The sequence below is a fragment of the Gossypium raimondii genome, chromosome 13 (genome assembly GCF_025698545.1).
Source record: "Gossypium raimondii isolate GPD5lz chromosome 13, ASM2569854v1, whole genome shotgun sequence".
Lineage (NCBI taxonomy): Eukaryota > Viridiplantae > Streptophyta > Magnoliopsida > Malvales > Malvaceae > Gossypium > Gossypium raimondii.
Window position 1 is genome coordinate 5,454,827 of NC_068577.1, and position 22,192 is coordinate 5,477,018.

Here is a 22,192-nt window from a genome sequence, read left to right on the forward strand (position 1 = left end):
GCGGTGGCCGATGATCGGCCGTTGATCGGACTTAGGTCGGAGCTTGGAGAAAAGGGGGGAAGGTTGAGAGTGCTTTCTTCAGATTTTTTTTAAAGAGGAAGGAAGAAATGAAAATTTTTGGAGATTTTTGGCTTTTATAGCATAAATAAAACGACGCCGTTTCACCTAAGGGTTTTTAGTGCCAAAACGGCACCGTTTTACGCAACCCGCGCGCGACCCGACCCATACTAGGGGATCCGCGCGTTTTTTATTTTTGGGTTATTTACCCTTTTAGTCCTTTCTTTTTTAGGGGTTAGGCAATCAAGTTTTTTTTTTCTTTTTAAATTTTTCACTGTGATTTATTTCAAATTTCGATTTGGTCCAATTTGAACGACGCCGTTTTAGAGGAGAAGGGAAAATTTCCCTTCCAGCCCCTTTACATTATTGACGTGTTCAATAGGGTCCTTTAAACTTCACTTATTTGCTGATTTCTTCCCTGATTTTCATTTCCAGTTTAATTTAGTTTTTTTATATATTTATCTTAAAATTAATTAATTTTGATAATGTAATCATTTTTATGTAATTATTTTATAATTTATATGTATATATTTATTTTAGTATATATGTATGTATACATATTAATATTTTAACCAAATTTTTATTTATTTTTATATATATATGAATAGAGTTATTTTAAAAAATGCAAATATATGTTTTATATATTTTATATTTATATTTTTCCTTTATTTTCATAAATGCATCATGTATTATATATGCATAAGTTTCATAACCCAAGATTTCATATGTAAATTATGTGTATGACTTTTAATTTCAATGCATATATTATGTGCTTTTTTTATTCTATATATTTTGTTTATTTTTTGTTCGATTATTAATTCATGTTTTCGTTTATATGTTAAAAAGAATTGTTTTTTATTTTGATCATTTATTTGATATTTTGTATGTGATTATTTTTATTATGTATATTGATTTTATTTATTCATTTGTCTATATTATTTCTATGCCATTGTAGTATTTGTTATTGCATTGTATACCTAATGTAGCATCACATCATTTTTTTTACTTGATTTCAAACTTTTCAAAATTGAGATAATGCTTGTATTTAAGATTTTCAAGCAAATTGAGCCCTAACGTATTGGATTCCAATTTTCTTCGTTAAATCTAACAATCGAGCATTTCTCTTAGTCAAAAAAATAAGAACTCATTATTGGGAATTCAACACGTTGTGTCCTAACGTATTGGATGTGACGCATTAATTTTTCGAAATGAATATTTTTTTTAAAAAATAATAAAGGAAGTATTCCGAGTTTAATATTTTAAAAGAATTGTGCCCTAACGTATTGGACCGCAATTTCTTAAATCTTGAATAAATGGATATTCTTTTACATTTTTTATTGCACTAGTATTTTGCCCTAATTCATTTTTGAGAAAAATTAGAATGTCGTGCCCTAACGTATTGGTACCAACTAATTAATCAATTTGGTACCAATTTTGGGCGTTACGAGAGTGTTAATACTTCCTCGTACGTAACTGACTCTCGAACCCGTCTTTTTAAAAAACTCGTAGACCAAAGCCGTTTTTTAGGTGATCCAATCACACCTTAATAAAAGATTGGTAGCGACTCCTAATTTTTAAATTTTCATCGACAACTAATTTTTGTTTCATTCAAAAATAAAAATGGTTTCGACAATACTAATCACAAAACTTGTTAAAATATGCTAATATAAGTAAATCCTGTCAATTTGGACTTGCATTACTTAAGTCTCTTTGATAAACATATACACATTATGATCGGCTGAGATGGTTACCACCTCTAAAGTTATCCTCATTAAGCACAGCACATTCATAATTGTGAAGATCCAAAAAAGGGAAGAGAAATATGGGGACATTAATTAATGTTGAAGGTGAGAGTTTTGTTGTTCTTTACTCCTAAGTTACATAAAACTAGTTAACCTGTATCTCAAAATTATTTACACAAATGAGCAAAGGCAATGTGCCATATATCTATTATATATACAGTTGCCAAACCATCTCGGATTATTACAACAAAGTTTGACATCTGCCTTGAAACACCAAAGTAACATTGCACTCACCGTATTACTCATCTTTCGGAAGTCACACCAGAGTTATCTCTGTTCGATGAAAATACAACAACTGCAGTCCCAGTTACAGCCTCCGATTCATTAGCTTCAGCATCACTCTGATAAAACACACGCCATGTTGTAATAAAAAGTTATGAGATTTGTAGACTGGTTAGGATGTAACTCTAATGAAAACAAGCAATGAATAACTATGATGGATATTGTTCTGAATTAGCAATACCTGTTCGGTAGTCTTCACAGTTGGATCCTGGATTGCTACCATGGAGACCTTCGAAAGGTCTCTCAAAACACCCTGATAATCACAATTTCCCAAGTGAATAACTAAAGAATTACGTGCGATTGTTGAAGAACATCTTTTCCTACGAGCTACAAGTACTACGTTTGGTACTCAAGCACAATCTATAATGTTGTTCCCCAATTTCGAAATTTACAGTAAATTTGAAGCATAAGGTTGAAGCAAGATTGGAGGCAAGTTTTTCAACTCTAATCAAGAAACTGACATGCGAAGAGACAAGTGCCGGCAATGTCTGTGATCAAAGTCAAGAAATTAACAAAAAAAGGTTCTACTGTTAATCTAACTAGCACCTTCTCTTGTATTCCATTCATACAAGAAAAATAAGCAATTCAAACACTTGGACAAAATAAAATAAGCTTATGATAATGGGTCATATTGATATGCCTTTCTAACAAATCACAATGATTAATCATAGTCTTGAGTGATTAAATATAATTCAAATTATGAAGAATATATTATTAACAAAAGAGTTAAGAGAATTGTCAATCATCTCATAGTAAGATCTTGAGTTCGCATGCATTGACACAAGGAATAGACTTATAAAAAACTTTTTCCTATTTTAACAAACCTTATTTGCCCACTTGAGTCCACATGCATTGCAAAGTGTCCTTGGACCAGCAGGACCTCGACGCATCATAGGAGTTTTCTTAGAACTGATTCCACAGTGTGAGCATCTACACAGGAAAACTAAACAATAAAGAAGAGAACCTACAGAAATCCCTTTTATTGGCACAAAAAATATAATAGCTAGAGGACAAGCTAAACTAACATCTTTTAGTGATGTGTAATACCGATCCAATGATCAATTGTTAGAAAGCTATTTGATCATAGAAAGGACTACTCACAAAGTTTCTTGCATGCTCTCATCTTGTCCAGAGCCTGGTGTTCCACTCCAGCCTGAAGAAGCCGAAGCTACTTCATCAGAAATTGCCTTGGCTGATGTGAACTGGCCCTTCTTACGCTGCATCCTAACAAATCATAAATAGAGTGTTAGAAAGACAGTGGCATGAACAAGTTCCATTTGAAGAAAGAAGGTGGGGGGAAAATATGATAATTGGAATACCGGAGAGCCACTTCTTTCCGCACAGTATAGCGGATTTTCTTATCAAAGCACCGCTCTTTTCTCTTCTCCCGAAATCGGTTTAAAGAAGCTGCTCTATGGGGTTGAATTGACCTCCCAGGAAAGTCACCCATGCCCTAGGGGAATTGTAATAAAAGAAGTGAAAAAGTATAAACAAAACAAATCTTCCCTAAAGAATCAGAAGCAGCTCTATGGGGTTGAATTGACCTCCCAGGAAAGTCACCCATGCCCTAGGGGAATTGTAATAAATGGAGTGAAAAAGTATAAACAAAACAAATCTTCCTTAAAGAATCAGTCACAAGATGACTAAGATGATTCATCTAATGCATACCCTTTGAGCAATAGGAGTTGCAGCCAATGCAGGAATGCCCGAAGGGATTTCATATCCACCTAGAAGTAACAAAACTGCCTGTACCTGAAAAATTCAAGCACTTCTTTATACCTGAAACTGCAAGCCATAATATCACCTACTGCAATTTATCCACCACAGCCTAACATTCAATTATGTTTAGACGATCAACAAAAAAAATTCCATGTCAGTCTTGCATCATAATCATCTAAGACTGAACTGTACACATTCTTGTTGTTACTTCAAGCAATAATAGCGCGCACAATTCAATCATCCACAACAATTTTACATCTAAACATATTATTATGTTTAACGATCAATTTAAAAAAATACATGTCAGTCTTATATCATAATCACCTAATATTGAACTATACACTTGAATTTACAGAAGTGCCCTCCGAGAAAAGTAAGAAATCAAAAGATGTAAACGACCGGAGGCGTAAGACTAACTGAGAATGTTACGTTTAAACAGCCACAACACAACTGCAACTGAATGTAACTTACATAATAAAAGGACAACAATGACGACAACTAGAATATACCCGAACAGAACCGTCTTGAACAAGCCTTCTTACACATAAGAAGGGACAATCAAAAGCAACAAAAATAATTAATGGGAAGTAGATACATGGGACATCGTTAATGAACAAATGCAGAGCATATCCACCAGATACAACTAAACTTTGAGGTGAAAAGGGAAGCCCTGTCTTCATTTGATAAAGGCAATGGCATCACCACATTTAATTGACTAGGTAAACCAAAACATAGATGCAAAAAAACAAAACAAAAAATTGTAGCAAAATTAGAAGTAAAACAAAATTGGTCGCTACTTAATAATTCTCACAACTTGACAATTAGAATCATTAATTAATGCAATTAACCTAAACCCAGATTCGAAAAGTAAACATTTAAAGGAAATAAATAGCTTCAAAACTATATTAAAATTAACACTACTAGAAAAAGGACACATGAAAAAAAAAAAAGAGAGAACGAACCTTGTCAGGTGAAACGGAATCAAAGACATAAACTTCCCCTTGAAACGAGAGGGTGAGTTGATCAGCACTTGAATTACCCTGAACGGCGGTTAAATCGGATCCTTGACCATAAAGATTGGCGTGAGAAGCTTCTTCCATGCCATTATTCATAACCGTAACAACCCCGCCGCCGCTTTCTTGGTATCCAATCTGAGGGTTATCCACCGACTCTTCACCTCCTCCGCCGCCTCCGCCGGGAACGTCCTCCTCCTCATCTTCTGGGTTTCGTTGCATGTTCATCGCACCTGAACCGTACAATGATGTTGAGTGGTGATTCGAATTCTCCATTCCTTTCGCATCGAAATACCCACAAATTTTGACTATAAAAAAAAAAAATTGGAAGCCAAAAAAATCAGAGAACCGTAAGAGGAAAATTTCAAAACTACAGTTTAAAAGAATTTAATAACTTATTTAACTTAATAACGAAAACAAATGTTTTTCTTATTAATTAAAATGTGAAGCTATTGGAGAAAGGATGGGGAAGAAGATGAAGGAGCAGATTGGGGGAAGAAGGAAAATGAAAAAGCCCTGACGAATGATGATATTTACGCTTTATGCCACGATGAGCGAGTGATCAACCAACTCAGTAAAACTGGTGGGGATTTGTGAGTGGTGAGTACCGAGTTGACTCACTGAGTTAAGGGAATGGCGAAATCGAATGGTAGAATTTAGGGTTTGGGACAAAAATAAAAAGGGCCAGCTAAAGGGTAATGATAAAACTACGGCCGGTTGTATCAAATGTTTAATCATTGGCACATCGTTTAATCATAATGTTTTTCTATAAAGGGAATTTTATTGAACTTTCGAATGAAAACTGAATTTCTTTACAATTTGATCCCCCTATTCTCAGAATTTTGATTTAATTCTTCTACTTTTCCGATTAGAATAATGATTCAATTTTTCCTTAAAACACTCTGACACATTTCTGTATTAATTTTTTTTATTTAAATAAACTAATAGTATACAGATAAAATTTACAATATAAAAACTAAATCGGCGCCAAAACCACAATTTCCCCTTTTTGTTGATAATGAATTCTCAGCTTTACAGATGGACGTAATGATAGTTTTGAAGAGCTAGTTTTCCACCAAATAATAATATTTTTTAAAAATTCTAAAAGAAAAAATCATATATTTAATTATACATTAAATTATATCACACCCTGAGGTGATATAAAACATTCTATGTATAAATATGTTCTCTTTTAAAATTTATTGATCAAAGAAAATATATATTTAATGCTTTTAGTTATTTTATTTAAAAATTATATAAAAAAGACAATATCATTATAATGATATTGATTATCATTTAAAACAAAGTGTATGTTAATATTTTTCTAACTAAATTGGCACCCAATAAACCAATATTGTTTGAAACTAACCAGTCAAACTTGGGTATCAATTCGAAAAGGGATTTTAAACCGGTTGATTCGAGCAAAAAATCAATTGAATCAAATTTTTTTAAATTTTTAATAATTTTTTAATCAGACCGCTTGAATCAATCAAACCAACCGACGAATCAATAGCCTAATTGATTTTACCAACTGTCCGATTTAAGTGATAAACTCATAACACCAACTCAATCAAAAATCTTATAAGTCCCAATCCTATCTATGATATATTAGATTATAAAAACAATACTATTATGAAAATTCGATATAAAACTCAAATAAGTCATTGGTTAAAATGAAATTAATATGTTAAAAATAATTCAACTGTATATATTTTTAGATTGTATATAAAACTATAAAAAAGAACAAAAAATACTTTACTAACAATATGTACTGTTGATGACAACACCCACTCATGCACAAAGGCTAGGGAGGGCCCGAACCCCTAAAATAAAAAAAATTTATTTAAAATTTTTAAAAATTTTAAATTAAAGATAAAATTACACTTTTACCTCTCCTAAAAATAATAAAAATTTAATTTAATCTTTTAAAAATTATAAAGACATGACTATTAAAATGGTGAAATTATACAATTTAATTTTGATCCCTTAAACAAGATTTACTTCGGCCCTGCTCATGCAGACACCTAATAACAATATTGAAAAAATGGAACTACTTTAAAATCAAGGGCCAGTAGCTGAGAGCCCAAGAAAAACTCATAAAAGTCATTTGATCTGACGGCCATTATTGGTTGAGCATCCGTAGAAAATCCACTCCAGTTTGCACATGAGCTGGGCCACCACAAAGAGATGAACCCCACATATGCCAATCATTAAATTCTTATCCCCAAATAGTTGACTCTTCAAAATTTTAAATTTAATCCTTATCTGACTTAAAAGTTAAAGGACTGTTAAACCTGAATATGTATTATAAATTGATTTTTAATTTTTAAAGCAGAGCCTTAAATAGTGAATAGTCACGTATTCGAATTTAGCAACAATCTTTGGACTTAAAATTTTTAAATTAAAAAAAGTATATGAACTAAATTTCAAAACTCCAAAGAGTAGAAGGTCTGAGTACATAATTACCCCCAAAAAGAAAATAATAAATCAAATGATCTGTGGTCTGTTTTAATTTCACTTTTATTACCCTTTTTTCTTTATAACCTCAAAGAAAGTTTCCTATAAAATAACACATTGATGCCAAGAACCTCATAAGAGAAAAAAAACCTAGACATCCTAAAACATATATTTGCATATATCATTGTTGTCTTTGTCATTGTTTTTCCAAGAAAGCACAATGAATGTAGACGAGGAGGTGGAGAGACTCAAGGAAGAAATCCAAAGACTAGGCCAGATCCAATCAGATGGTTCTTACAAGGTTGCTTTTAATCCTATCTTATTATTATCTGATCTGGGTTTTTAATTTTATGCAAAAAGTTGCGCATTAAACCCTTGTTTGATCTGGATCTGGGTTGGTTCAAGCTTTCTCCATTTTGTTTCTTTGTTTGTTCCATCTTTTCCTAAATAGCTAACTTAGCTACATGACAATCAGATCTGCTTATTGATTTTTTTTTTCCACTGCTTCAAACTTTCAATTTAGATTCATTCCCTAATGGTAAACTATGAAAACAGAGAGGAAAAGCATAGTTTGGGGCTATGTTTACTCATATTCAGGTGCAAGTGTCAAATGGATACCTGTATCCGACACAGGTATGGTCAGTGTTTCCATGTATTTGGAGGATCTTGAAGGTCATAGCTCCATATTATATGTTGGTCAGGTGTTAGGTACGGGGGGTACTTCAAGAAAAATTAAAAGTCCGAACAACATGGAGTCAAACTAACAAGTGTGTTAAGCTTATTTTACAAATATCATTATCTGGTCGGATTCTCTGAGAAGGGGTAGTTCGATCTCAAGACACTTCCTCGTTTGCTATTGTAGGATCAATTGACAATTTTTGTTTCAAACAATCCATTCTTCAAAATCAGTGAAACATACATATTTTGGTAGTTCATGTAACATACCAACTGCTTTCGTTCTTTGACCATCTACCATTTTTTTTTCTCTAAATTCAAGAATATATGCTTTGAAAATCTTATGGGAAGTATTTATGCCCAAATATTGTTCTGTTAATCTCCAGGTGACCATCATTGACGGATAGTGTAGAAGACCATATTCTCTGCATTGCATTGAGATTTTTTAAGTGTGATGGTCATTAATACATATATGTACCATTTCTTTCTTTTCTAAGTCTTTAAAGGGTTAAAAATGGATATAGTTGACATAAGTTTTAGCCATGTTTACATCATCTAAAAGTGAACTTTGGAAAGTTGGATGATTTATTTTGTGCTTCAGGTTTTTCCCATTTCATATTTTGTATATCTACGTTGCTACAATCTACTTTTATTTTCCAGCACAACTGTATTGAAAATTGTGTTGTTTGATGTGTTCCAAGGTCACATTCGGGGTGCTATTTAATGATGATCGCTGTGCAAACATCTTTGAAGCACTAGTTGGGACACTAAGAGCAGCAAAGAAACGAAAAGTTGTTGCATATGATGGTGAACTACTGCTGCAAGGAGTTCATGACAATGTGGAAATCATTCTCAAAGCTACAACACCAGCAGCAGCTCAGAGTAGCAACTAATGCAGTTCTAAACAAATAATTGCAATTATTGTTTTGCAGCAAAAGTTTGATGATATTTTATGTAATTTTTCAATATTTATCATGTTTGAAAGCTTCTTCAGCATAAGTGCATAACCGTATTTTTGAATACTCTTTTATGAAATTTTCCAGAGTGTACTACACCCAGATTTGTATATGTTTTCTTTTGGTTATGTTCAAACTTTGATGTCTTCATCTATTTTTTGCTTTTTATGGCATAAACTACACAGGATTGGATAATTATAAATTGAAGGGAGAGGGTTGGGGGGGGGGGGGGAAGGAAAGAGAAATGAAATGAATTCCTTCAATTGGTAAAAAAATCTTGCGTTTAATGGAAATTATCCTTATGTGGGAAATATGTCACAAACACAGATACTTTTAACACTAAGTTTGGACAAACAAGTATGCGGGAAAAGAAAGGAAAGGAAACGAGAGTAAGGCTACGGAAAAGAAATGATACATGTGTATTTTGTTTGGATAGCTAAATTAGCATGAGAAGGTAAAGGAATTTTCACAACCTTTATTCATTTAAACAGTGGAAAGGAAAGCAAAAGAATGACTTTTTTTCCAGTTGTACCTTTTTTGTAAAATAATTTATGTAAAAAGATTAAGAGGAAAAGTATGTATTTCATCTCTCCAAAAAAAATTTACTCCTTTCTCCAGCTTCTACAAATTGGGGTAAATAAAAATTGAATGCTTCAAGGGAAAACAAAGAATACTCAACTTTCTTTTCTTTCTCTTGTTTAAATAATATATATTCAAACAAGAGAAAGGTTTTGCTTTCCCTTCCTTTACTCCAATCCAAACATAGGATAAGGAAACTGAAAAGTCCAGATAACATAGCATTCTACAACTATCAAAAACAGATTAAAAGCTATTATAAGAGAGAAAGGAGCTAACATTTTTTTATTTAGCATAAACTTGAAATACTTGAGTGAGATACTAAGTTATTGTTTACATACAAAATAGACAAGGCCATGTAAGGGCAACCTAAAACCTCACTAGAAGGGATGCCAAATCTAAAAATAGCAGTATTGATGTTCACTAATGCATGCATTACAAATTCTGCCTGAAAGCACATCTTCTAGACTAAAAACATATCCATGCAGGATAAATTTTTAATACAAATTTATCAATATTGGAACTCAGAGCTTGAATCTTATCTTTAATAAATATTTAGGAAGAATTCATAATATAACTTGATCAAAAACATCTACTCTTGATTTTTGGCTTATTTTAAATGTACTCCAGCCAACTTTTTATTGAGGATATAGAGTAGAAGTTTATTTTCAACTAAGGGTTTCACAGCAAAATATCCAAGAGAACAATCTAAGAAAGTGAGTTCCTTCTTTTTAGGGGGTTTATGTATCACACATACTCATCTAATACCAAAATTGTTACTGAAGATTAATTTGATTTGTACTTTGTGAATTGTGAGGCTGGATTCAAGCTCACTAAGAGCCATAGGGTAGCACGAGTCCAGCTTAAAATGAAGCCTATGGGGGTGAAAATAACAGCATAAGAGGCCCATGACTCTCATCACTAAGCCAACTAATCATAGTAAATATAAATTCTTATCACTGGTTATAAAAGAAACTCAAAACTAGACAGTAAAAGAAAGATATGATAGAAAACAGTGATCTCCATAAGCCATTCACCACAGAAAATTTTGTAAATGATTAGAACTAAATTATTGTCACCAAAGAGCAGGGCTTGCATAGATGGCTAGACTAGAGTACACTGCTTGAAAAATAAAAGAAGAAAAGCAGTTAAATAGGCAACAGCTTCAAGTTTTTCTTCTCCTTTTATGAGAACATTAGGTTTAAATGAAAGATTTCAGCGAGTTGGACCAGTGAGGATGAATGCTTGTAGGAGGCTCTGAGCGGCCTGGGTTTGATCAGGTGTCCCAGATATAACAACAATCCTGTCACTTGTTCCTATTTGAGGTTCATGCACTATGACCTTGGCACCAGAGATCTGATTGAAGTACACCAAAGGAAAAGTTGATGTTGATTTAAGAAAAGATATCTCATAGATATTGTACATTGACATCAACAACGGAATCTTGGTTAGGGATGATATTTAGATTTCTTGTTTTTTAATTTGCCAGTCTTTTATGAGTGCATGGCAAACCAATAACCCAAAAGGTGTGTATCAAATCCAGTGTAACCTTTGAAATATTGAGAGTTTCAAAATTCTTTTTGTTGTAAAATTCAAGGTACATGGCTTGTTCTTAACTGTTGTACAAGTGGGAATTTGAACAGACTATTTTTAGTAAAGACTTCAGAATATGCTATTAAATTGTGGCATGGTTGTGTTGTCATCCGCAATGACTAACTAAAAAAGGGTTTAACTTTTTAAATTGTTAAACGGGCATGATTTATCAATCACAAGCTTAAGTAATGACTTTTAGGAGTTTCAACACAGTTTAATAGAAGATAAATGTCTAGCAAGGGAATTTTTGTGGATGTGGTGAAATCAATTTAACTTTGATCATCTTTTTAGTCTCAAATTCATGTGGTTTGATTTTCTCTTCTCAGGTAGTGTTGTCTAAGTTCTTCATTAAGTTCTATCAAGAGTTGAGTTGTTTAGGCGGTGATTGTATAATTCTCTGTAGAATTAGGAGCAGTACCACTGTAACCAACTAAACACTATACGCAACATCTTTTTGGAACAATGCCAATAAAATAATGCAGAAACAGTTAAGAAAAAACTGTTACCTCTCTTAAGCGAGCTAGATTGCGACCATTCTCCCCATAAACAGAGTCAATAACATTCTCAGGAACTCTAATCTCTACAGTTGTATTTGTCACAACAGCAGATTTGTTTCCACTGCAAACATGAGAAGAAAGGGACATTAGTTATGAGAAACTGTCCGAAAGCCTTACTTCTCATTCCCCACTCCCAATTATATTTGTCCCCATATAACACCATTAAGTTCAGCAACATAAAACCAACATCAATCTTCAAAACTTTTAAGTTCGAACCTAACTTATTATTTGCCCCACACAAAATTTGCAGTAAGCTACCAACCTGCCAAGTTCTAATCCACCTCTAAAAGAAGTCAGTCCTCTTCCACTGTCTATGATGCTCCTTGGATTCAATCCAGTAGCCATCTGCAATTAAAATCCAGCTAGAGGTAAGTAGAACAGCGCAATAGTTCGATTCCAGCATGTATCTTTGTGTTCATGATTGAGATTAGGGTGCATGCATGTACACACTCTTGTCTGAGAGAATGAAAAGAAGACTACCTCTGATGTCCACAATCCTGGTGAACGAGGCCGATCTAAGCTATAAGAAAGTCCAAAGGAATCCGTATTACTCATTGCCAAAGAAGTATGCCAACCAAGACTGTGAGAAACTCCACTTGATGCTTGCAACTCAAGAGGGGAATTATCCAAAAATCTTTCATAAGGACTGGTCTCTGTTAAAACTGAGGAACTGCTTTTTGCTCCCACAGTTCTCATAGAGGTAGAAAAATGGTTATCTCTCAATGTACCAGTCACATGATATATAGCATCTTTTACATTCGAATACCCTCCTGAAATCTGTTTACAAGAAAGAAAATAAAACAATCAACAATTAAGCAACTGATGCCTCATGAAACACCAGGCTCATATCATATTTGGAAATCTCTCATGAAAAAGTATTACAGTAGATTAAGCGAAATGTATTTGGAGCAAGAAAATATAAGGAGGTCTTTCCTCAGCCAAAATCAAAACACAAGGAAATTGCAAGGAAACATGTTAGCTGAACTCAACAGTCATAACATGAAACACAGGAGAACATATGTTATAAACAGATCATGCTGTCATGATTACCTTTTAACTCTAACCTCTACAATATTAGAATCATTTATTCATAATTCTAGGACGTTTTCATTGAAATTTTGAAAAACATAGAAATTTACAACATTTTCACAAACATCTCTTAAGAAAAAAGAAGAAGCTAGTTTTATATCAGTGAACCTATAAAATAATTAACAAAAGCTCCAACCCACCTGTACCACTTGATCATTTTCACTGACACACTTAGGGACCTGGTCCTTCCCTAAAATCCGTATGCTGGTAGAAGTTGCTTTGCGCATTTCAGATATTACGGCCCCTCCTTTTCCCAACAGACAGCCAACTTGGGTTGAAGGAACTACGAGCCGGGCAGTGACATTTGAACCCTTACCTGCGCCTGAATCTAGACCCTTTTCAATAGAAGCCTCAAAAACTTTTACAAAAACAAGGACAACAGCCTTTTGTGCTGGAGAATACTGTGATTCTGGATTCTAAAGGATATCAACAAAAGCATATCAATAACAGAAATAACAACTTTAAGCAAAAGCAAAATGTCATAGAAGATCACAACATGACTGACCTCTGATGCAGTAACAGTAACCAACCGTTCATCACAATCAGTGATTGCAGCTCCAATGGTAACGGTAGCTCCAGTATCACTTTGAAGGGCCTTAATAGTTGCACCTCCCTTTCCAATAACACAACCAACCCTATCACTGAAGCAAAGAATTTTGAAAACCACTTCCTGCTGAAATGTTCTAGTATCCAAAGGAGGAGCCTTCTCGGGCTTCAGAGACAAAGGATGAATTTTGGTGGCATAACTGGTAGAGTCACTGGGTATACTAGGTACCATGGAACTACGCTGTGAAAGATGATCTACATGCAAATCAGGTAAAGCCTCATGTGAACCAGCCTCAATGTGTCTATGAAATGATTCCTGAGGTATAACGTCAATAGGTCTGCGGAATGGGTCCTGAGGAACCACCTCTATGTGTTTGTGCGAAGTCTCCTGAGGATATACCTCAATAGCCCTGCGCAAACTCTCTCGGGGAAGTAAGTCAATAGGTCTGTGCAAAGTCTCTGTTAGAATTGGTTCAATGCTTCTGTTTTCAATTGCCCTTGTTTTACTGACGGAAGGACAGTCTTGGAGGCGGTGTGAGACAGCAACAAGCGCCTTTTTTACAGCTAAAACAGCTCCTTCAATCTACAAATATAAACAAGGGAACAAAAAGTAACGTTTCTACTTAAGTATAACATTCAAAAGCTTTAGAAAATAAGATAGTTGACCAATGCTAGATTGCATCAGAACTTCCAACAAATCCACTTTCAGAATCTTTTGACATTAAATACAGTGGTTGATTGTTAATGCAATGATTTGCGATAAACCAACACAATCTAATTATTATACATCATAATGAACTAACCAAATTTGCCAAAAGAACTTATCAACTACATGTGGCAAGTTACAAAGAAACGGATTCCATAGCTACAAAATCTAGAATCTAATTGTGCCAACGGAAAGATAGAAAGCCATTGAATCGAAAAACCCAGATATCTTCATTCACTTACGTTTCATGAGTAGCCAAAGGGCACTTCTTACAACTTTTCGTGACATTAACTGGAGAAAATTCCTTAAATAATAACCATACTTGTAGTCAACACCCTAATAAACAAGGGAACAAGAAATAACATTTCTACTTACGTATAATTATAACATTCAAAAGCTTTAGAAAATGAGATGGTTGCCCAATGCTAGATTGCATCAGAACTTTCAACAAAATTCCACTTTCAGAATCATTTGACATTAAATACAATGGTTGATTGTTAATGCAATGATTCACAATAAACCAACAGAACCTAATTATTATATATCATAACAAACCAACCAAATTTTCCAAAAGAAGTTATCAACTACACGTGGCAAGTTTGCAAGTTAGAATCAGGCATGAGCTAACTAAACTGGTACAATGAAACGGATTCCATTTTTGTTAATAGCTACAAAATCTAGAATCTAATTGTGCCAATGGAAAGATAAAAAGTCATTGAATCGTAAAACCCAGAAATCTTCATTCACTTAGGTTTAACAGTAGCCAAAGGGCACTTCTTACGACTTTTCGTGACACTGGCTGGAGAAAATTCCTTAAATAATGATCATGTATGGCACATGTTACTTGTAATCAACACCCTAATAAACAAGAGAACAAGAAATATCATTTCTACTTAAGAATAACATTCAAAAGCTTTAGAAAATGAGATGGTTGCCCGATGCTAGATTGCATCAGAACTTTCAACGCAGTTCCACTTCCAGAATCTTTTGACATTAAATACAGTGGTTGATTGTTAATGCAATGATTCGCAATAAACCAACACAATCTAATTATTATACATCATAATGAACTAACCAAATTTGCCAAAAGAACTTATCAACTACACGTGACAGGTTTGCCAAGTTAGAATATGGCAAGAGCTAACTAAACTGGTTCAAAGAAATGGCTTCCATTTTTGTTAATAGCTACAAAACTAGAATCTAATTGCAGCAATGGAAAGATAAACAAAGAAAAGGATTCCATTTTGTTGATAGCTACAAAATCAAAGAAAAGGATTCCATTTTGTTGATAGCTACAAAATCTAGAATCTAATTGTGTCAATGGAAAGATGAACAAAGAAACGGATTCCATTTTGTTCATAGCTACAAAATCTAGAATCTAATTGTGCCAATGGAAAGATAAGAAGTCATTGAATCATAAAACCCAGAAATCTTCATTCACTTAGGTTTCACGAGTAGCCAAATGGCACCTCTTACGACTTTTTGAGACATTGACTGGAGAAAGTTCCTTAAATAATAACCATATAAGGTACGTGTTACTTGTAATCAACACCCTAATAAGCCAAAATTGCCTAAAAGCACTAACCAACTATGTATTCTAGGTTTGCCAAGTTAGAAATTTTACTGAACCAGGAAAGAAAGCCAATGAATGTAGTGATAAAGAAATCGATTTGCCAAGCTCTCCGGTACATAGTTTCCGCTTAGGGGCTCAACTCCAGATTTAGTCATACCGAATGTAACTACCGAATTGCCAAGGGTTTTAGTCAAAAACCCTTGGCAATGAATGTAGGAAATAAATTGATGCGCCAAGCTCTTGGGTTCATAGTTTCCGTTAAGGGGCTCAGTTCCAGATTTAGTCGCCAAGGGTTTTAGTCAAAAACACTAGGAAAAAGAAAGGAATTTTGTTCTTGGGCTGCAAAATTTAGAATCTAATTGCCACAATGTAAAAGAACATAAACTTTTAGAATATAATAATCAAGCCAATGAACCCCAAGACCAAGAAATAGAAACCCTAATTGAAGAACATTCGGTATAAACCTCTTACCTCCACAATCTCCTCCTTAAGGCTAGCACAAGCCGGTAGATTATCCGTCAAAACCCTAATTTTGGTCCCAGTTTCTTCCCTTATCTTCTCCACTACTTTACCACCTTTCCCAATCACACCCCCAGCTTGCTTAACCTCTGCCAACAACCGACAAGAAACCATCCCCAAGGTTGCCCCATTGCTCTCAGCCGCCACCTCCAGAATCCTCTCGAATACCTTCACCAGCGCCTCCTGCGCCTTGGACACCTCGATTTCCTCAACTCTACTACCACCCTCACCGTCGCCGCCAAGGTCAAGCACAACCTTGGTATTAACAGCATTAGGACCTATGATGGTAATAACCCGGTCGGGGCATTCGGCCGGGGCATCCTCGATTCGGATCTTGGTACCCGTAGCCTGTTGCAGTTGCTTGATGACGCTGCCCGACTTGCCGATGATGCCCCCGACACGCGACACGTGACAAAGGAGACGGAAGGCCACCTGGCCGGGAGGGATGTAGAGAGTAGTAGACGGAGGCTTGGAACGCTTGGAGGGTCCGTTAGCAGAATGGGTCGGGTCGGGCATGGTTCGCTTTATTGGTATAGAGAAGAAGGTGCTGCCCATATCAAAATTAGAGCAAATTAAAACTTAAACAAAGGGGAAAAAATCCACAACGCTTTCACTCTTTTATATTAATAGTGGGTTAATTAATTTAATTAATTCATATTGGAATTTTCTTCCATGGAAAGAAGCGGAAGCGAAAATTACAGAAAATAAATAGGCAGAGAAAGGGTTTTGGAGTTCTGTTTTTTAAGGGTGAAAGCGAAAGGGTCTACGGCTACGGGGTTGGCAATGCGTCGTCGTTTTCAATGGGAGATGTTGGGCGGCTGGATTGTTTTTAAGGGGCAATAGATCCAACGGTCTGTACGAGTTGAATTGGTTTTCTTTTCCCTTTTTCATTTCAACGCCCCCGCCCACGCGTTTTTCTTTACTACGGTCTTGGTCGATTTCATCGGGATATGGTAAAATTTTTACAGGTTGATAAAATATAATCATATCTTATTTTTTTATATCAAATTAATAACATAATTTATATTTTTTTAAATTAATTATTACATAAAAGAGTATCAATATGATAAGAAAATTATGAACGAGTAACAAAAATTAAAATCAAGTCATCATATGTAATATAAAAAACAAACACTATATATAATTTTGTCTAATTATTTTAACCTTCCATATTTATTTCACTTTTAACATTTAACATGTATTTTTTATTATCATCTACTGGTCCTTGACTTAATTATTCATCATATGAATACTTATGATTAAAATTATCAATATCTCATTTTTCCATGTCCCTTTCGAGGTGTAGAATATCTCAATTCCACTTAGGAATAAAGTTATTAAGGCTTCCTTTGGTTTGCTTCAGCACGTTAGTGAGGTGCAGCTGAGGGTGCCAACCTCACTGCCATGTTATTTGGTTCAGCAGAGCAGTCCAGTGAGAAGTAATCTCACCACGCTGATACGGTGATTTTTTTTGGAGATTTCAAAGACAATTGAAAATTAAGGGTGCTGTTGGTATTTTTAACAGACAAAAATACCATTACTTTTATTTATTATTTTACTATTTTATCCTTGAAAGTTAAATAATATTTATCATTGTTATAAAAAAATATTTAACTATAAAAATTAAAAATAATTATCATTTTATCTAATAAATAATTTAAATTGATTATATAATTCATTAAAATATTGAAAGATACATTTTAATATTTATTAGATGAATTTATAAATTCACATATTTTAATAATTTTAAAAAAGTAAAATAATTTTAAAAAATTCTATTATATATCAATTCTAATCTAATGTCCTTAATAGTCATTTTTTATTCTCACATCACCGCTACAACTGCGTTTGAATCCAAACACACACTCCACCATTGTTTCTAATTTCACCGCTACAGTATCCAATCTCACCGCTACAGTAACTAATCTCACCGGAGGTAAACACACCGCCCATCCAAACTCACCCTAAGTATATAACATGTTATTACGATTAAACATTTTTTCTTTTATGTTATACAAATGTGATATTGTTAATACGAGAAATCTTTTTTTAGAACAAGAGATGTCCTTTCGATCACATTATGAAGATCGGGCTATCTCAAATTAAAGAGCTCACGAGTTGTCTCTAATGCTTGTGTTTAGCTTCATTATTTCAAACAGTGTCATTTCACATGATATGGTGCAAACAATATGCAATTTCAATTACAAAAACTTCTGTAAGCTAATTTACAGAAAAACTTATGCTAAGTTATAACCATTTTTATAATAGGAAAATTAGATAACTAAAATAATATAAAATTTATAATATACAACCATTATAAAAAAATTGTTATTAAAGTGTCCAACAATTTTCATATTAATTCTTATAAATAATATAAATTTTATCATAATTTTAAAAAATGCCCGTAATAGTTTAATTGTGACTAAAATTTATAAAATTTTTATAAATAAATATATTATTATTACATATAGCACAAATAAATAAAATAAATTATAGGAATAATATTTGATACATTGTCGATGTATTAGTCCTATGCACCACAATTTGTCACAACATTAATAAACAAAATATTAAAAATTGAAGTCTTTGTAATAAACACTTAAAATTGTATTTAAATGCAATTAAAAAGAATTATAATTTTTCATCTTCGTCTCTTGATAACAATTCTGATGTTTTAAAAAAATTTATATCGAACAAAATGATTCTTTTATTGTTCTTTATTATTATTGGTGCAATTCAATTTTATTAGCAGAATAAATTTAAAAGTATGATTTTATTACACTATTTAAATTTAGTTTATATGATTATAAATTTTAAGAAATTCGTGAATTGCTTTAAAATTTAAACTCTTTTAATCAGTTACTTGAACAAGTAATATTTTAGAATATAGTACTAATTATTATTCATTGAAAGTGTTAAATTTGATGGGGCAATGACTTTAAAAAAAAAAAACTTCTAATATTCATATAATTGATGAGGTTTTTTAAAGAAAATGCTGACTTTAAAAATATGAATTTTTAAAATAATTATCTCCCTTCAATTAATATATGAAATTTCATATAAATTTCAATAAAATTTTAAAATTTTAATTAATCATTTGCTTCAATTTTAACTTCAAACCTAAACATTTTTTTAATATTTAATGAACTACATAAAGAGGAAGATCATCAAATTAATTATAATTATATTTAAATAAAATTCTAAATATTTATTAGAAAGCTGTTCAATTTTTAATATTTTGATCATTAATGATATGATAAATTGTGGTGCATAGGGTTCATACAACGATAGTGTATTAAATATTATCTCAAAGTTATGTTCATACTTTTGTTCATAACATTTTATAAATAAGTATATTATAACACGTAAATTATTTTTATAATATACATTTTGGTCATAACTCTAGAATTTTTTAGGATTCAAATAATATAATTTTTGTTATAACTTTATAAAATACACAATTATTTTTATAGTATAATTTTAGAATTTATTGGATGTAACCATTCAAAATACTATTTGTTGAAGACTGATTCAACATCAGTTGGTCGTGTACTGTTAGTTTGTTGCTAAGAAGCCTCCTGTTATTTCTCATTTTCTGTTGAGTCAAGGCACTTGAGTTAGTGCCATATTTTTCTGTATTTTCTGGTTATCATGTGGCTATAAATGAGCCACTATTTTTTCATTATTTTTTCAATCAATTCAATAAGAGTGCTTCTTCTTCACATCTACTGTTGGTTTTTCTTATCTTTCTGTTTTTAGTCTACTTGATACAGAGCTATAGTAATCAAGTTTTTTTGTTTTTTGCACCCAACATTGTGGTATCAGAGCCGGTACGGTTCTTGTCTGGGTTAGTGTGAGTTAAAATAGAGAGTACGAGAGAAACACGTGAGGGAGTGAAACACAGTAGGAAATTGAGTTATGGCTATGCATGGTGTTTCAGCTTCTTTGCAGCCACTCATACCCATATTTAATGGAGAGAAGTATGAGTTCTGGAGCATCAAAATGAAGACACTCTTTAGATCTCAAGATTTATGGGATTTAGTTGAAAAGGGTTTTGCAGATACTGATACTGATGAAGCAAGACTGAAGGAGAACAAGAAAAAGGATAATAAGGCCTTGTACAGCATTCAACAAGCTGTTAGTGATGCAATATTCGGTCGAATTACAACAGCTACCACTGCCAAAGAAGCATGGGAGACTCTCCAGAAAGAATATCAGAGCACAAGTAAAGTAGTCACGGTTAAGCTTCAATCATTACGCCGCAAATTTGAGAATTTGATGATGAAAGACGATGAGACGATACAAGTTTTTATGTCCAGAGTGTCCACAATTGTGAATCAATTGAGGTCATATGCTGAAAAAATTACTGATCAAGTTGTGGTAGAAAAGTTCTAAGGAATTTAACTCCTAGATTTGATCACATTGCTGTTGCTATAGAAGAATCAAAAGATTTGACCACTCTATCTTTTGATGATCTGAAAGGTTCTTTGCAATCTCATGAAGCAAGAATGAACAGTAGATCAGTTGATAAAGCTGATGAAAAAGCACTTCAGGTCAAAGCATCTTCATCATTTGGTAGAGGAAAGGAGACCAATAGAGGAGGTCACGGTGGTAGAGCCAACGGCAGAGGAAGGGGAAAGGGAAGATCCTATGCGCAAGCTGATTCTAGACAGACAGATGATTACAAAGGTAATATTCAGTGCTACTACTGTAAAGGTTATGGCCATGTGAAATCAGACTGTTGGAAGCTCAAAAAAAAGGAGAAAGTAAACTACGCAGAAGCTGGGGTTGAAGAGAAGCTATTTATGGCTAAAGAGCATGAGGTGAATGTGGCGACAGAAGTTTGGTACATCGACAGCGGCAGCTCACACCACATGTCTGGAGAAAAATCTGCATTCAGAACTTGATGAAAGTTTCAAAACAGAAGTAAAGCTTGGGAATGATACTGAAATCAAAGTGGAAGGAAGAGGTACTATTGCCATTCGAAACCAAAATGGTAATGTAAAATTTCTTGATGATGTTTACTTTGCTCCAAAATTGGCAAATAATTTGTTGTGTGTTGGTCAATTAATGGCTGGAGGGTATTTAGTCTTATTTGATAATGATTGTTGTGAGATTACAGAAAAGAAATCAGGTCACATCATGATTACAGTTCCCATGGCACGAAATAATTTGTTCCCACTTGATGTTGTTGGCGTCGAAAGGTGTGGATTAGCTGTTGGCAGTGAACCAAATGACTCCACCTTATGGCATTTAAGGTATGGACATCTCAATGAAAAATGATTAAAATTGTTGAGTAGGAAGGAAATGGTTTATGGGCTGCCAAGAATTGAGTCAATGGGGTTATGTGAAGGCTGTATTTTTGGGAAGCAGAGCAAAACGTCATTTCCAATTGGGAAGTCTTGGAGGGCATCAGAATGTCTTGAACTCGTACATGCTGATCTATGTGGACCGATGCAGACAAAATCCATTGGTGGAAGTCAATATTTTTTGTTATTTACTGATGATTTTAGTCGTTTCAGCTGGGTATATTTTCAGGTTACCAAGGCTGAAACATTTCAAAATTTCCAGAAGTTCAAGGCAATGGTTGAGAAACAAAGTGGCCATCTCCTCAAAACTCTTCGCACAGATCGGGGAGGAGAATTTCTGTCCGGTGAATTTAATGTTTTTTGTGAAAAAAATGACATTCACAGGGAGTTGACAACTCCATATACACCAGAGCAAAATGGCATGGTAGAGCGGAAAAATCGCACCACTGTGAAAATGACTAGAAGTTTGTTGCAAGCAAAAAATCTTCCACATAACCTATGGGGAAAAGCAGTAGCAACTTCAGTTTATCTGTTGAATATCTCTCCTACAAGAGCTGTTTGGAACAAGACTCCTTTTGAAGTTTGGTCTGGTAAGAAGCCTTCTGTAAGCCACTTGAAAATTTTTGGTTGTATTGCTTATACCTTAATTAACCAACAAAATCGTCAAAAGCTTGATTGCAAATCTGAAAAATGCATTTTTATTGGTTATTCATCCCAATCTAAAGGCTATAAGTTGTACAACCCATCTAGTGGCAAAATAACT

The 22,192-nt window shown here is 33.6% G+C and overlaps 3 protein-coding genes across 5 annotated transcripts; 1 reads left to right on the top strand and 2 right to left on the bottom strand.

Moving 5' to 3' along the window:
- Positions 1-1,868: 1,868 nt before the first annotated feature.
- On the bottom strand, positions 1,869-5,576 carry LOC105782378 (GATA transcription factor 28). Its single transcript, XM_012607076.2, has 8 exons — positions 5,411-5,576; positions 4,823-5,181; positions 3,810-3,893; positions 3,461-3,594; positions 3,243-3,365; positions 2,966-3,071; positions 2,323-2,394; positions 1,869-2,200 (listed from the first exon to the last, which is right to left on the bottom strand). The coding sequence occupies exons 2-8, from the start codon at positions 5,147-5,149 to the stop codon at positions 2,102-2,104; spliced, it is 945 nt and encodes a 314-aa protein (XP_012462530.1). The 5' UTR covers positions 5,150-5,181; positions 5,411-5,576; the 3' UTR covers positions 1,869-2,101.
- A 1,200-nt stretch (positions 5,577-6,776) lies between these two features.
- Positions 6,777-16,831, bottom strand: LOC105782377 (KH domain-containing protein HEN4). 3 transcript variants are annotated; one of them, XM_012607074.2, is made up of 7 exons: positions 16,073-16,830; positions 13,282-13,905; positions 12,917-13,192; positions 12,168-12,464; positions 11,950-12,032; positions 11,637-11,748; positions 6,777-7,042 (listed from the first exon to the last, which is right to left on the bottom strand). In XM_012607074.2, the coding sequence occupies exons 1-7, from the start codon at positions 16,673-16,675 to the stop codon at positions 6,977-6,979; spliced, it is 2,061 nt and encodes a 686-aa protein (XP_012462528.1). In that variant the 5' UTR covers positions 16,676-16,830; the 3' UTR covers positions 6,777-6,976. The 3 variants fall into 3 exon arrangements, with proteins under 3 accessions (XP_012462528.1, XP_012462525.1, XP_012462524.1); XM_012607071.2 differs by lacking the exon at positions 6,777-7,042 and adding an exon at positions 8,035-8,430 and having other exon boundaries at positions 16,073-16,831; XM_012607070.2 differs by lacking the exon at positions 6,777-7,042 and adding an exon at positions 10,541-10,893 and having other exon boundaries at positions 16,073-16,829.
- On the top strand, positions 7,407-9,115 carry LOC105782379 (costars family protein). The gene is made up of 2 exons (XM_012607077.2): positions 7,407-7,631; positions 8,707-9,115. The coding sequence occupies exons 1-2, from the start codon at positions 7,551-7,553 to the stop codon at positions 8,896-8,898; spliced, it is 273 nt and encodes a 90-aa protein (XP_012462531.1). The 5' UTR covers positions 7,407-7,550; the 3' UTR covers positions 8,899-9,115.
- Positions 16,832-22,192: the final 5,361 nt, after the last annotated feature.